At 34.4% G+C, this 14,262-nt stretch overlaps 1 protein-coding gene across 1 annotated transcript; it reads left to right on the top strand.

Annotated features, from left to right (window-relative positions):
- The first annotated feature begins 9,052 nt into the window (after positions 1-9,052).
- LOC122586027 (probable beta-1,4-xylosyltransferase IRX9H) lies at positions 9,053-14,013 on the top strand. Its single transcript, XM_043758143.1, has 4 exons — positions 9,053-10,178; positions 11,283-11,532; positions 12,921-13,123; positions 13,626-14,013. The coding sequence occupies exons 1-3, from the start codon at positions 9,247-9,249 to the stop codon at positions 13,083-13,085; spliced, it is 1,347 nt and encodes a 448-aa protein (XP_043614078.1). The 5' UTR covers positions 9,053-9,246; the 3' UTR covers positions 13,086-13,123; positions 13,626-14,013.
- The last annotated feature ends 249 nt before the right edge of the window (positions 14,014-14,262 follow it).

Here is a 14,262-nt window from a genome sequence, read left to right as displayed (position 1 = left end):
AAGACACCCTATCAGATTCAGAAGACGACACATATTGGGAAAACAAGTTGCCAACTGACTATAAAGATATAATCAAGTTTTCATAACAGCGTTTGCAATGGAAAACCAACAAGGAACTCTACTATATTTTGTCAGAAGGATTATTGATCAATTATAAGCCCTTTTTTTCTTTTTTCGAACAGCTTACCATTCTTGGTCAACAGGTAAATTTGACATCAATATATCGTTACTTTGTACCTCAAGATTAATTATAGTTTCAAATATTATTTCTCTTATATATATCCTTCACCAAGTTAGTTTAGTGACAACGGATGTTGTTTAATCACAAGAGGTTTTAAATTCGAATTCTGTCAGATATATTTGGTGATGTCTATGGAAATGACCAGATATATTAGGCCACAACAATAGTTAAAAAATACCTCTTCATCTTGGCAACCTTTAGAAAAGAACATTTCAGAAAGAAAAATATATAAACATAGTTCCATTTGTTAAAAAAAAAGCAACTGAACAAATATTAACGGAAAATGATTGATCCTTTTAAATTTTTAGTCTAAAGATCCTCCTAACCTCTTATGAATGTGACAAGTGTATTCCACTTAATCTCTCTCTTAATCTCCCCCTTGAATTTCCACATGTCACCATCAAATAAATTAGGAGGATTTTTAAGCTAATGAATTAAGAGAATTAATCATTCCCCAATATTAACAATTGATACTTACATATGAATATTGATATTGATTGATAGTGGTTTTGTATTGACAAAAATGGGAAGATATGTTTAATGCTACCGGCTAGAGCCGTTTGCACATTGATAAAAACACCGGCTTCTAAGGTGGAAACGTTACACGTGTGGAAGTTGTTACCCGAATCCAGGTTTGTTTTTTAATTTTTTATACTATTTAAATATAAGCTACATAATAAAGCATTTGATTTAGTTTCTTAATTTCTCTTAAGAACTTAATAATTTTATTAAATATCAAACGCATCCCCTCATCCCCCAACCACAAACAAACAAACAACAAACTTCACGATTGGGTGCGGGAGGGTGCTTCCGGATTCGGCAAAACTCTTAATCCTTTATTTCCCTTGCTCCAGTATCTCACAAAGCTGTGAAGTGAGTGGTATTCAAATCTGAGTCATTTCAACCACAGGATGAGCTTTACCAATCCACTAAGTTTGCTTAATACATACATCTTCTATTACTTGGAAGCTTAAAACTTAAATTTTCGCATGAGTATCTTCGTCCAATTTCCAATATCTCTATTACGCTCAAGAGAATTTTCTATGTTTGTGCAGATTTGGAGAAGGGTTTGTGGCCTCATCTTCTTCTAAAATTGCTATACAAGAAAACAATAAGCTCCGAGTATTGTCACCTCAAACAAAATATTCATGCTACCTTGTTTACAAAATAGAAAGAACTAAATGCACGTCCCTTATGATAGTGGAGTGTAAAAATGTATCAGGCAATCGAGTTTATTGGGATTTGACTTCCCATTTCTATTTAGTTAGTTCTCAAACTCCAGTTATAAAACCAAAGGCCGGTCAAAACACCCATAATCCTTCGTGTATACCTAAACTAATAGACTTGCCACGACAGAGGAGAGATGGATGGATAGAAGTAGAAATATGGAGATTTCAAACAGATACTTCCAAGACGCTGATTCCAAGACTCATCTTGTTCTGCGCAAACGGGGACCATGAAGGGTTGATTATAATGGGCATTGAGTTCAGGCTCAGATAGATCATTAATTGGGTTGATATTTTAGCTACCATGTATGTGAAACATTATATTAATGTTATAATGATTTATGTTTACCTTTCTATCCCTGTTCGATCTAGCTAAGATGTCTCCCAATGTTAAGTGTAGTAGTTTACATGTTTTTTAATTTGTTGTGATTATAAATATTGTGATGTTTCTTTTCTAAGATATTGTCTTTATTCCTGTATAGACTTACATAATTACACAGTTAAACTAGAAAGAAAAAAAAGTCACTATCAAGAGAATCAACCAAAAATCTCTTACTCAGTCACTAAATAAGCAGAGATCAAATCATATTCGAATAACTAGATCGAATCTCATGACTGAATGATGATGTTCTTGCATAATTTCATATATGTGATTATAAACAAATCTATGAATTGAGAGAAGGATTTTAGAGCAATACCAAACCTAGCAAAAGGTTATGAACCCTTATGAGTTATTTGATATAGGAGGAAATGTATAAAATGAACTTTGTACAACAACATTCTACAATAATCAAGTGTTAGAAAATGATTGGCATTGTTTATCAACTTAATTCTGTATTTTGTCCAAAAAATGGGGAAAACCAACTATTGATTTTGGACTGGTCTCTTTTTTAAATCTTCTCAAAGACTTGTCACATTTTCACAAGACATGAATCAATAGATTATGATATATATTTTTCCTTCATCAGTTATAAAAGGAATGATTGGGCATAAACTTTAAAGTAGTAGAAAATTGCTTTATAGCTTTCTTACAAAAGAGTTACATTTAAGCCGGTGAACCTGTACTAAATTACAATTTTGGACGACTGATTCGATAGAGTTAAACAACTTAAGCCCCTTTTACATTATCTATTCCAGTTTTGGTCTACAGCATTTTCCATAAAACACCGTTATGGCATTATGTTCCTTGATAATGGATGATAAAAGGAATTGCATCGTCTCAAGTCATAAATTAATAATGTCCAATTATGGTCAACTACAAGGACATGTCTATTGTAAATTTAATATTAAGGAGTAACAAATCTTTTTATCGTTGTTCTACTTCATATATAGATAATCTGGAAACCAAGCCTCTATAAATAGGCCGTACATAGGATGGCAATGGAGCGAGTATTGTCAGGAATCTCAATCCTCATTCTCGTACCCAGTTTTCATTTGTAATCCACATCCTCGTAGTCATCCCTATACCCGTCCCCATAACGTATCGGGGATACTTTTTTTGAATAAACATAAATTTATCATAATAGAAGATAAGTAGGAGAATGTATATTTTGACATTTTTATTCTATGTATAACTAATATATATATATATATATATAGGGTGAGGATCCTGGAAGAAGGTGTCTTAAGGAGAGAAGGGAGAGAAGGTCCTATTAGCTAATCAGAACGCGACATGTGGCAAAATTTAAAAAAAAGCGCGGTGGCAATTTTGTAAATAAATGAAAGTTTTGTGAAGCTTGGTCAGCTTGAGTTGGATCATTTTTGTTTGGTTCAGTTTGATCAGTCAGTCTGGGTCAGTTTGAGTTGGATCAGTTTTGTTTGGTTCAGTTTGGGTTAGCTTGGCACAATTTACACATAATCTACACAAAATGTAGATTATGGGTTTTAGGTCAGCTTGGGTCACGTTGGGTCAGCTTCGGGTCTGTGTCAAGTTGCATCAGCTTGGGTTCTGGGTCAGGTTGGGTCAGGGGGTCTGGTCAGGTTGGGTCAGCTTGGGGTTGAGTTAGCTTGACACTATTTACACATAATCTACACAAATGTAGATTATGGGTTTTGGGTCAGCTTCGGGTCTGTGTCAGGTAGAATCAGCTTGGGTCCTGGTCAGGTTGGGGTTGGGTTAGGTCAGGTTGGGGTTGGGTTGGGTTCACTTGGGGTTGACCAAGTTGACCAACCAAGCTGACCCAGAACCTGGACTGGTCAAGCTGACCACCCAAGCTGACCCAAAACCCAAGCTGACCCAGAACCCAGGCTGACCAAAAGTTTGATTTATTTACAAAAATGTCACCGCGTAATTTTTTTTTAAAAAGGATGTGTCACACTCTGATTGGTTAATATAACCTTCTCTCCCTTCTCTCCTTAACACACCTTCTTATTTGATCTCTCATATATATATATATATATATATATATATATATATTAAGTAAATGATTAATAAAGTATAAAACATAAAAAGTATGAAACAAAAGCTCTATACTTCAAAATGATTTTAATATATTGAAAAAAAACTTAAAGCGATTCCAATAAATATATATTGTGCTTTCTGGTTCAAGTATGAGATCGGGGATTTAGGGTTTCCCCATCCCCATCCCCATCGGGGAATAGAATTACATCCTCATTCCCTTCCCTATCCCGGGTCAAATCAAATTCGGGTTTCGGATTTCCCACCGGGTACGGGTATTTTTGTCATCCCTTGTCGTACACTAACCATTTAGTAACCAAAGAAGCTAATATGAGTCGAACAAAAAACAATTTCTGGCGGTACTTTGACCATTATCAAACTCAGTCAACCCAATCACTGTCACTATAACCGTTGAGGTGGAAATCTTCTACTTCTCGAAGCCAAATACCAAAATTTTTTTTCCATCTTCCAATTAATCTTTTGTATAAGTTGCGAACTTGAAATAAATATAAATAATTTACTATATATATAAAAGAAGGTTATATTTGGTATTTTTTTTATTGAAAGTGCTAACTATTGCTTTATTTTTAGAGTTAATTGCAAGATTGGTCCTTGATATGTCCATTTATATGCAAATTCCCATATCGTTTCTAAGTCGTTTTAAGCTTAATTATGTGCAAATTATATGTATATTCAATACTTTGATGGTATTGTTAGTGATTTCAGGCTTAGAACAGGTAAAATGGTTAAAACAGCTTTCGGAGGACTAGAAGATGTACTAGGATGGTTCATGGATGCATACGACTGAAGACGGAATGAAAACTACAAGTTTGGGCTGGTAGAGTGGTGCGGAGCATTTTCTTCTCAGAAAGTTGGAAGATGTTGAAAAGCAAGGAGGTGCGACGCACCAACCCTGTGGTGCGTCGCATATCGGGCAGAATTATTTTTGGAAACAAAACCAGGTGCGGCTGAAGCTTGGTGCGTCGCACCTATAGGTCGGTTTGTGAAGACTTTTTGCAAACTCTATAAATACAAGACCATAACCCTCCCATTCGATATACAATCACCTCTAGTCGATTTTAGGGTTCTTTGGGGCTATTCTCAGCAGCTTTTTCGTCCATAAAAGTCTAAGGGTTGTTCGTGAGCTTCAAGGCATTCGGTTGTCGATTTTCTTAGCGTTTACTTGTTTTCTACACATTGGTACAATATGTTCTTCTATATTTTTACTCTTTGTGCTTTGTTTTTGATTATGATTAACTAAATAATTCGTCATCCACTGAGATGAAGTGATACATTGAATAATGGTTGCATAATCTTTTGAATTCAAGTTGATTTGATTTAACGTTGTGTCATAATCTTAGCTTATTAATTCTTTGTTATTTAACTCTTAATTGCGGATAGTTTTTTGCATGATCTCAGTGGTAACTTAGGTTGTGTAGAAGTTATTTTGATTGCTTGGTTAGAAGCAATTGTTTCTATGACGGGTACGCGCGGTAGAAAGTAATTAATAGTTAATAAGGGTTAACGGGTTAATGATTGGGTACAATCAATAGAAATGTGTCTTGGGGTACCGGTCTTAGTAATGGAACTAGTTAATTAAGGGAATTGAATAAAGTAACGAACTTGACGGGTACGGGGTGAGTCTTTGTTTAGTTCTTGGTTATAAAATCAACATATTTGAATTGGTTCTTCAATTATATGCAACCTAAATAATGTGTATCATGGAGTCGAAGTGGATGATCTTCTCATCCTATTTGATTTAAAACAATTTTCTTTTCGATAAATTCTTAGAAATTTTTAACTCTTTCAATTAACTAACTTTTAATATAAAAACCAAGATGACTTGGTGTCTTTAAAAACCAAACTCTTTTTAACTACTTAAAACTCGCTAGCTCTTTGTAGTCTCGTGGAACGAACCTTTACTTACTTTAATCTATATTACATACGAACGGGTCCATTGCCCGATTGTGTGTGGTATTCGATTAGGAGTATTTTTAAGGATTTTAATTTAACTAGATTTTCACACATGAGTCCTTGTATTTTATACATTTTTGCAATGGAAGTCCCTATTTTGACAATTGTTTTCAAAATTAGCCCTTTTTAAACAAATGTGTTAGTAAATGTCGTTAAGTCTTTATGTGGTCTTCACATGGAGGGGCAATATTGTCTTTGCACGTGATGTTCACGTGCATACTTGACGACACTCGTTAACGGTCCTGTTAACAAGAAACCTTCCAAAAAATTCTCTAAATAAAGATCTCACTACGACAATATAGTCGAAAAAGACCTCCATTGCAGTTAACTTTTGTATTTAACTAAAGAAAGCAGGATACATATAAGGCATTTCCCAATGCCTCATCATGAGGCTAAGGGTGATCATGGGCTCAACCCGGTCTGACCCAGCCTCAACCCGGCCCGACCCGTGACCCGTGAATTACCAAAAAGGTGAACCAACCCGGCCCATGTTTTTTGCTGGCCAGCACGTAGCCCGTTAAAAGAGTGTTTGATCATCACGATCTACCCGGTTTAAAGAAGAACAGCAGGACCGTTTGTAATGATTTTTTATATTTATCCAATAGAAGCTATCTGAAATGCGGATTAAAAAAGTTACATACTAATACACTAACCTATTGTATAACAAAGAGTGTCGGGCCGAACTAACCATTTATAAGAGTGCCGGGGATTAACAAGTTATATACTAATACACTAGAAGTTACAGAAGCTATTCGAGTACTTTATTGAACAGAAGCTATATGAAATGAGGGATTACTAACATATACTAATGTATAACAAAGAGTGTAGTAAAATTAAAATTGATACATTTTGAAACTTGCAACATACCATGTCTGCATACTGCAGTAACTTAAATAACAAAACTTGTAGGAAAGTACAGATGATAGTTGCAGCATGTATGCATTAACAAACAAAATTGTAACTATATATAGTGCCGGCCTTGGTTATGGGATGGATGGGCTTGTGCCCAGAGCAGCATATAGAATGAGGGCAACAATTCATGAGCCCAAGTTACTACATACTAAGCCCAGTTTTATTTTATCTACTGAATATAATCCATATACCAAAAATAACACGTGGTTTTCACATTAAAAACAAGAATATTGAACGTTCTTTCTTTTCCTTTTCTTCTTTTCTTGTTTGATTAGATCATGCATCCTTCAGGTCATCATTTATTATTTCATATCATTAATCATCAATCATAAGGGTAAATTTTTTCTCCAACCGATTAACAATAATAGTCCTTACTTTCTGTTTGTGAATTTGTTAGCCATATAATTTATACATTTTTTTCATGAAAAAATCTTTGTTTTTGTTTTAAAAGAGCCCACGGCATAAAAATTATTTTTAAGAAAAGAAACAAATGACTTTTGTTAGTTTTTTTCTTTAAAGGTAATATCTAACTTATGATATCCTATCTGTTAATTCTTTTGCTTATATATGGTAATTTCTAACTTATGATATCCTATCTGTTACTCGTAATTCTTTTGCTTATATATGTAATTTCAATTGTATATATAACCTTTTATTTATTTGATATAATTGGTGTGAGGATGAGTCGGGTAGCTTGACTAAGTTTAAACCCTTAAAGAAATTTGTGTTGTGCTATACAAAGTTTTTAACATGAGCATATTTTTTACCATCTAGCCCTGAGCATCTGAATTTTCAGGACCGACTCTGACTATATATACCTTATGTACGTAAAATACGATGAGTTGATGACTGAATTCTTGACAGTCGACAGAAGAAGAAAACAAATTTGTGGGTTTTGGGTGTTGTTAATCGACTTTGTAGGGTTGATTCAAGGTATATATATATATATATATCTTATATATATATATAACAAAAAGAGTTTGTTTGGAATTGAAAACCAAATCAAATATTAAAATATTGGATGAAAAATCTCTCACATGCCTTTTTTTAAACCATAAACATCAAGGGGATCAAACATTTATTCAAAATTTTAAAATATTGGTATGTGAGGGGTTTTTCACCCAAGTTGGGTACATAACAACCCCATACTCACTTTTCTCTTATATGTTTCTCTTTTTAAGTTGTACGTAACTCTCTATCATATAATATATACTAGAGAAAAAAGTGAGTATGGGGTTGTTATGCACCCAACTTGGGTGAAAAACCCCCCACATACCAATATTTTAATATTTTGAATAAATGTTTGGCCCCCCATAATTTTTATGGTTTAATAAAAGGTATGTGAGGGGTTTTTCACCCAACTTAGGTGCCTAACAGCCTCATATTCCCTTCCCCCTATATATTATATAAATATTTACCAAAATTAATCTTTAATTCTTAATAAGTTCGGGTTACACGGGTTTTCGGGTTTTTTACCGGGTTAGCTCGGCCCGCGACCCGCATTTTCTTGAAAATCAATCCCATGAACCAGACCGTATTATACCAGGTTACATCTGTTTTAGGTTTTTCTCGGGCAGGTTCAACGGGTTTCACGGGCCGGCCCGTATTTTGATCACCCCTTCATGAGGTTGTTCGACCACCTTATCGACCACCTTATTTTATTTTTTTTATTAAAACTAATGGTTAGTGTTTTTTTTAAAAAAAAAATCACTTACTTAAACCACCACTTCTATACCATTTAAACACGTCTTTCATACATTTCTTTATACTTTATATATAAATATTTATATTTACAAATGAAGCCTACCTCAACTGGCAGATGCATCTCTTGTTTTACCACAGGTCTTGGGTTCGACTCTTAGGAGTGACAAGTCTATGAATTTTTTCCCTGAATCACCCGTATACTTTTGATGTCGAATATCGATTAACTGTTAAAAAAAATAAATATTTATATTTATCAAAGAGGAAGAGATGACTATTTGGGTCTCTGACCTCCTTTTGTCTCTTCCCGAATCTTTCTTGATCATTTAGATTAGATTAGTTTATAGATTCACAATCACACAGTAGTATAAACACTCTCACTTTTACTTGCTTTCCATCGCCCCAATCACTTTCATTTTCTTTAGACCCACTATCATTTTCTTTATAAATTTTCTTCCTTTTTATGCTCACTTTCTTTCTTTCCATCTTTCTTGAATTGGGTCCCCAGATTTCTGCTTGATTTCTACTTATATTCAGATTTCAAAGTAAGTACACACTTTCAAGATTCAATCTTTTAGTGGAAACTGGTATACTACTTGATGAATTTATAGTTGATTTGAAATTGGTATTTGCTCAAAATGTGTGTTTGTATATATATAAGATATATAGGAGTAGCTTGTTTGATTTTGGGGTAAATATTAGGGTGTGGTGATTATGCTATTTATAGTAATGGCAAATGTAGTTTAGTGGATTTGTAGGATTTTTTTTTTTTTTTTTTGTAAAGTTTAGGAATTATGACTACAATTAGAAGAACATTGTCCCCGGTGCCTAGACCGGGGACATTGCTAGGTGGAGAAGTAAATGTTGTTACAGTTGCTTCTCCATTGTCAAAGTGTACGTCTTGTGATCAAGACCACACTCCCACAAGCGGATTTGTTTCCGGTTCATCTTTTGCATCGACGGAATATGCTTTATATCGTTTTCAAACTTTTATGCTAAATCTTTTTTCGAAAAGAACTTCAAGGTCATTGGATAAGCAAAAACCAAAAGGGAATGTTTGGAGAAGGTCACTTTTCCATTTCTTTGTATGTTTCCTTGTTGGAGTTTTTGTGGGGTTTACACCTATTGTTTCAATAAAAACATCTACCGATCTTATGTCAAGAAACCAAGCGTTTTCTTTTGAGCAAGTTGGGAAGAAGGTTCAGTTGTACGATGTTAATCATGTGATGTCTACAAACCTCACAAACATAGTGGAAACATTAGTGGCCAATAATTTCTCGTTAGCTTCGGATCAACTCATGATTGATGTGAAACAAGAAAACAATACGTCAAACGGTGTTGTTCTTCTTCCACAGATTCAGGGTCCTGAGAGTGGCATAGGAAAACTTTTGATAATTGTGACCCCAACATATCCTAGGATGTTTCAGGGGTATTACCTTAATCGTTTGGCACATACATTAAAGTTGGTTGAACCACCTTTGTTGTGGGTGGTTGTGGAAATGACAAGCCAATCTGGAGAAACATCTGAGTTGTTAAGAAGAAGTGGTGTTATGTATAGGCATCTTGTATGCATGAAGAACACAACAGAACTAAAAGATTTGAGGGTGCACCAGAGGAACGTGGCTCTTTCACATATTGAAAAACATAGGCTTGATGGAATTGTGTACTTTGCAGATGATACTAATATCTACTCTACTGAACTTTTCGACCATATGAAGCAAATCAGGTACATTTCGTTATTCTTTATATGCTTTAATGTTATTACTTATTAGAATAATAATATACATGTTTGAATAAAACCAGTTAGAAGGTTGTAATTCATAAACACAAAGTAGACTTTGGATGTCTATCATCCCGTTTGATATCTAAATGTTTTTATTCAACCTAATTGAGATAAAATACAACCAAAATAGACCCATTCTTAAGTAACTGGTCGATATTGCCACCTCTAAGATTAGTTATAGTTTGCAAATGGTTTCAAATTTGGTTTTCCATCAAGGAGCAGGTGCTGTTTGGCCATAAGTTCTTCCTAAATTAAACAAATTCATTTAAACGATTGGTCATAAATTGTGAACTTGATTTCGGTGTTTACTTAGATTACAAAACATGTTTTTTTTTTAGAAAAAAAACACTTCGTAATCTTAATCTATTATATTTTAATTAGACTCGTGTTTCAAACCCATGAAGATACAATGGCATCTATATTATATTTACATCTTTAAAAAAGTGAAACTTTTATCCAGCACATTCTGAATTTCATTTGCATTATATTTACAATGTACTGCAACAGATGCTTTAATCTGGTTTTCAAGTAGGTAAGTCTGTCAAAAACTTGATATCTTAAATCTTACGAGTATAACAAAAAGAGTGGTATACTTCAACTACCCTATAACTATGATACAGTTCAATCTAAGTATACAATTTTGGTTTCTGCATTAGCTTCCTATGTCCCGTGAAGAATGCAGATGATGCATTTTTGTAAACCAACTTGTCAGTTATTCGACATGATTACATCTCCGTCTGAATGAGCTAAGTTATTGAACTTTTATTTGTCAAATGAGCCTTTTTAGATTAAGAATAAAACTTGTACCGTTTGACTGGTTTCTACGTAGCATTGGTTTCTTTACCCATTGACCCATTCGAGTTAAAACTGAAGTAAACGGGTCAAAATGCCATCTCTAAATTTATCTATTGATTGTGTTACTGGTTGTAATTTTTTCCTTTCACCAAAACTTGTTACCTGTGCCAGTATGCTTTTTTCTTTCTACTGTTTATCATTCATTCAAGATTCATCTATAAATTATTGAACTGTTAATCTTTTGGCTTGAAGGCGGTTTGGTACTTGGCCAGTAGCAAAACTAAAGAAGAGCACAAGGGTAGCTGCATTTGTGGGACCTATATGTAATGGGACACAAGTGGTTGGATGGCATACAAATAATGTCATGAGAAAGTTCCATAGATTTCACGCAGACTTAGCAGGATTTGGTTTCAACAGCACTATCCTTTGGGATCCAATGAGATGGCACCGTCCTACTCGCCAACCCATCCGGCAGCTTGATACCATCAAAAACGGATTACAAGTTAGTTACCTTTTCTTTCGTTCTTTCCTTCCTCTTAATATCAGGTCCTTTAGTGACTGCATCAAATTATACTTAAGAAAATGTATGTTATTTTCAACCATTAAATATTTATGATTTCTCCATTTTTTAAAGGAGACTTGAAGCCTCTGCTGACTGTATGAACAAATATGATTATGACTGTGAATTTAAGAAAGTTTTTTGTTTAAGAAGAAAGTAATAGTCATCTTAATTTACCTAGAATAGGGGAGTATTAGTTTTCATCATGTACTAGTTTTTTTTTTTGGTTTTAAAAGCACTAGTTGTGATTGTTTCTTTAGCGAGATTTCAGTTCGGGTTCATTTATGTGTGCATTGCTGACATCACAAATTATATGACGGGCTTGATTGTTTTTCCTTGAGATTTCGCCTTTTGTTATTAAAGAGAACATCTTAACAAATATTCTAACATATGATGCTATGGGTGTGGATATGTATGATTATGCTACACAAGAATCCCCATTGTGACATAATTGAATGGAATTCCAAGGGTGTTTCAGTAATGTTCCAAAAATGACTACTATTTTCAAATAAGCAGAAATAGAACCAGGTAGTTGGTTGATCAAAAACTAGGTGGTGTTAGGTAATTATATGCTTATGTCTTGATGATAAACTTACATGACGATATAAACCAAACTGATTATGAAGAAGAAACAGAATTGACACAACAGTAACCACAAAGAAAACGATAATTGAATGATAGGTAAATAACTGGATCTGACCTCCAGCAACTCCACAACTGGTTTTAGTCCAGCAAACTCCCAATAATTCTCAAAGAACCGACATATATTGTCCTGCCTAAACACAATGGCCGCAAGACCTTATTGATAGATTAACTAACATAAACCTAATTATTAGAAAACACACTTAATATTTTATACTTTTAATTTATATTATTCCAGCAGATTCATAAAAAAAAATATTACCACAGGTTGCAGAAGCTATGGGTCTGATACCAATTTGATGCGAACCTATCCCATTATAGGCTTGCGTCAAGCCATAAGCTAGGTGTAGAACTCACTCCCAAAAGCTAGCTCAAAGGAGGAGGAGACACCTAGGCTTATAACCACCAACCGATCTCATACTTGGCCGATTTGGGATCGTAACACGTGAACTGCTCAAGTACTTCTCCACATCGGATTAGTTTGACCTTGCTAAAATGATAACACCATTATAATGACGATAGTCACTTTTAGTTGCACATTTGAAATTGAATATTTCCATCAAGTTGCAATAATTACTTTATACAAATATTCAAAGTTCCAAACACCGGCATGGTGATTGACTAATATTTGAACCTTCTTCACTAAAACTATCATACATTACTTATTCCAACCACATTATGAACTTCAGGTGAGCACTTTCATTGAACAAGTTGTGGAGGATGAGATAGAAATGGAAGGAATACCAGAGTATTGCTCAAAGATATTAGTATGGCATCTTCCCATGGAATCATCAGCTGTCCATCCTCAACAATGGTCACTCAATACTAATCTTGATGCTGTTCTTCCGCTTTGAATTTCAATTTGATTCCTCAATACAAGCTCTTTTCTAAGGTATGTATAATTCATTTTATGGTTTTACTAAGAACAGGTCAAATGGTTAAAGTTTTAAAGTTTTGCAATAGAGGTTATAGTATGCCTGAAGCCATCTAGTGTATTAACAAAAGTATAGTACCATCTTGATAATTTAGTTATATGTAATCAAATTCACCAGAAGATAGACCATCAACCTGCCCAATCATCTTTTTTTGACCTGCACTTAAAAGTGGCCCATTACCCGACCCATCCAAACTGCTCAGTTTTCAACTTATAGATTATCCAGTTAGGTATTGTAACAATATATTAGAAGCATTGATTTTGGATCCCATGATATTTTTTAGCTTGTCAGCATTGAAAGTTATTTAGATATTTCAAATCTATTGTAGGATAGAAAATTATAACAGTAATAGTCTAGAAGGTCAAACTTAAATTTTATCCATATCTCCCTTTACAATTTTGCATCAGTTTGTGGTGTTGACATAAAGATTTCTTTTGGCCGCTTCGGCTTCTCTGGCAGGGACAGTTGTAAAATGACGAGTAAAAAGAAAAGTGACGGGAGTTCTAATTTGATGGGCTCCTGCTCCAGGATTGTTACAACACAAGGCACACATCATTTTCCGTATCTTGGGAGCAAAATTTGGATCTGTAGTTTTTTTCTCTCATATTATAGTATTTTGTTGTGGTTTTGTAAGCTGAGGAGACTATCGTTGTACAGTTGCCGACTACCATCAGATCTCACTTTGGCTGCACTTTTTGCAAAGAAGCAAAAAAGGGCATGTAGTATGGGTAGAAATCAGTTGTATTTAAAATGATAGCATATGAATATGCAATGCCCCATGTTAGATGGTTTCTACATGGCGTGAGTTATGGCTTTTGATTTAGGCTAAAGTTCAGTTATGCCGAAACAGGGTTCCCTGTCTTGCCTTCTTGCGTGAGCATAACAGATATAATTTTTTTTTTTTTGGGTACAATTTATTATACTACCAAAGTTTACGCTTTCTTAAGGTATGAGAAACAGATCCAAGATGGTGTGTGTGTGTGTGTGTGTGTGTGTGTGTGTGAGAGAGAGAGAGAGAGAGAGAGAGAGAGAGAGAGAGAGAGAATTTCTTTGCTAGGTAGAGGTGGTGATAGTGGGGAAATTAGACTAATTTGGT

The sequence above is a fragment of the Erigeron canadensis genome, chromosome 1, assembly GCF_010389155.1.
Source record: "Erigeron canadensis isolate Cc75 chromosome 1, C_canadensis_v1, whole genome shotgun sequence".
In the NCBI taxonomy this organism is placed as follows: Eukaryota; Viridiplantae; Streptophyta; class Magnoliopsida; order Asterales; family Asteraceae; genus Erigeron; species Erigeron canadensis.
Note: the sequence above shows the minus strand (reverse complement) of the source record. Positions and strands in the feature narration are given on the sequence as shown.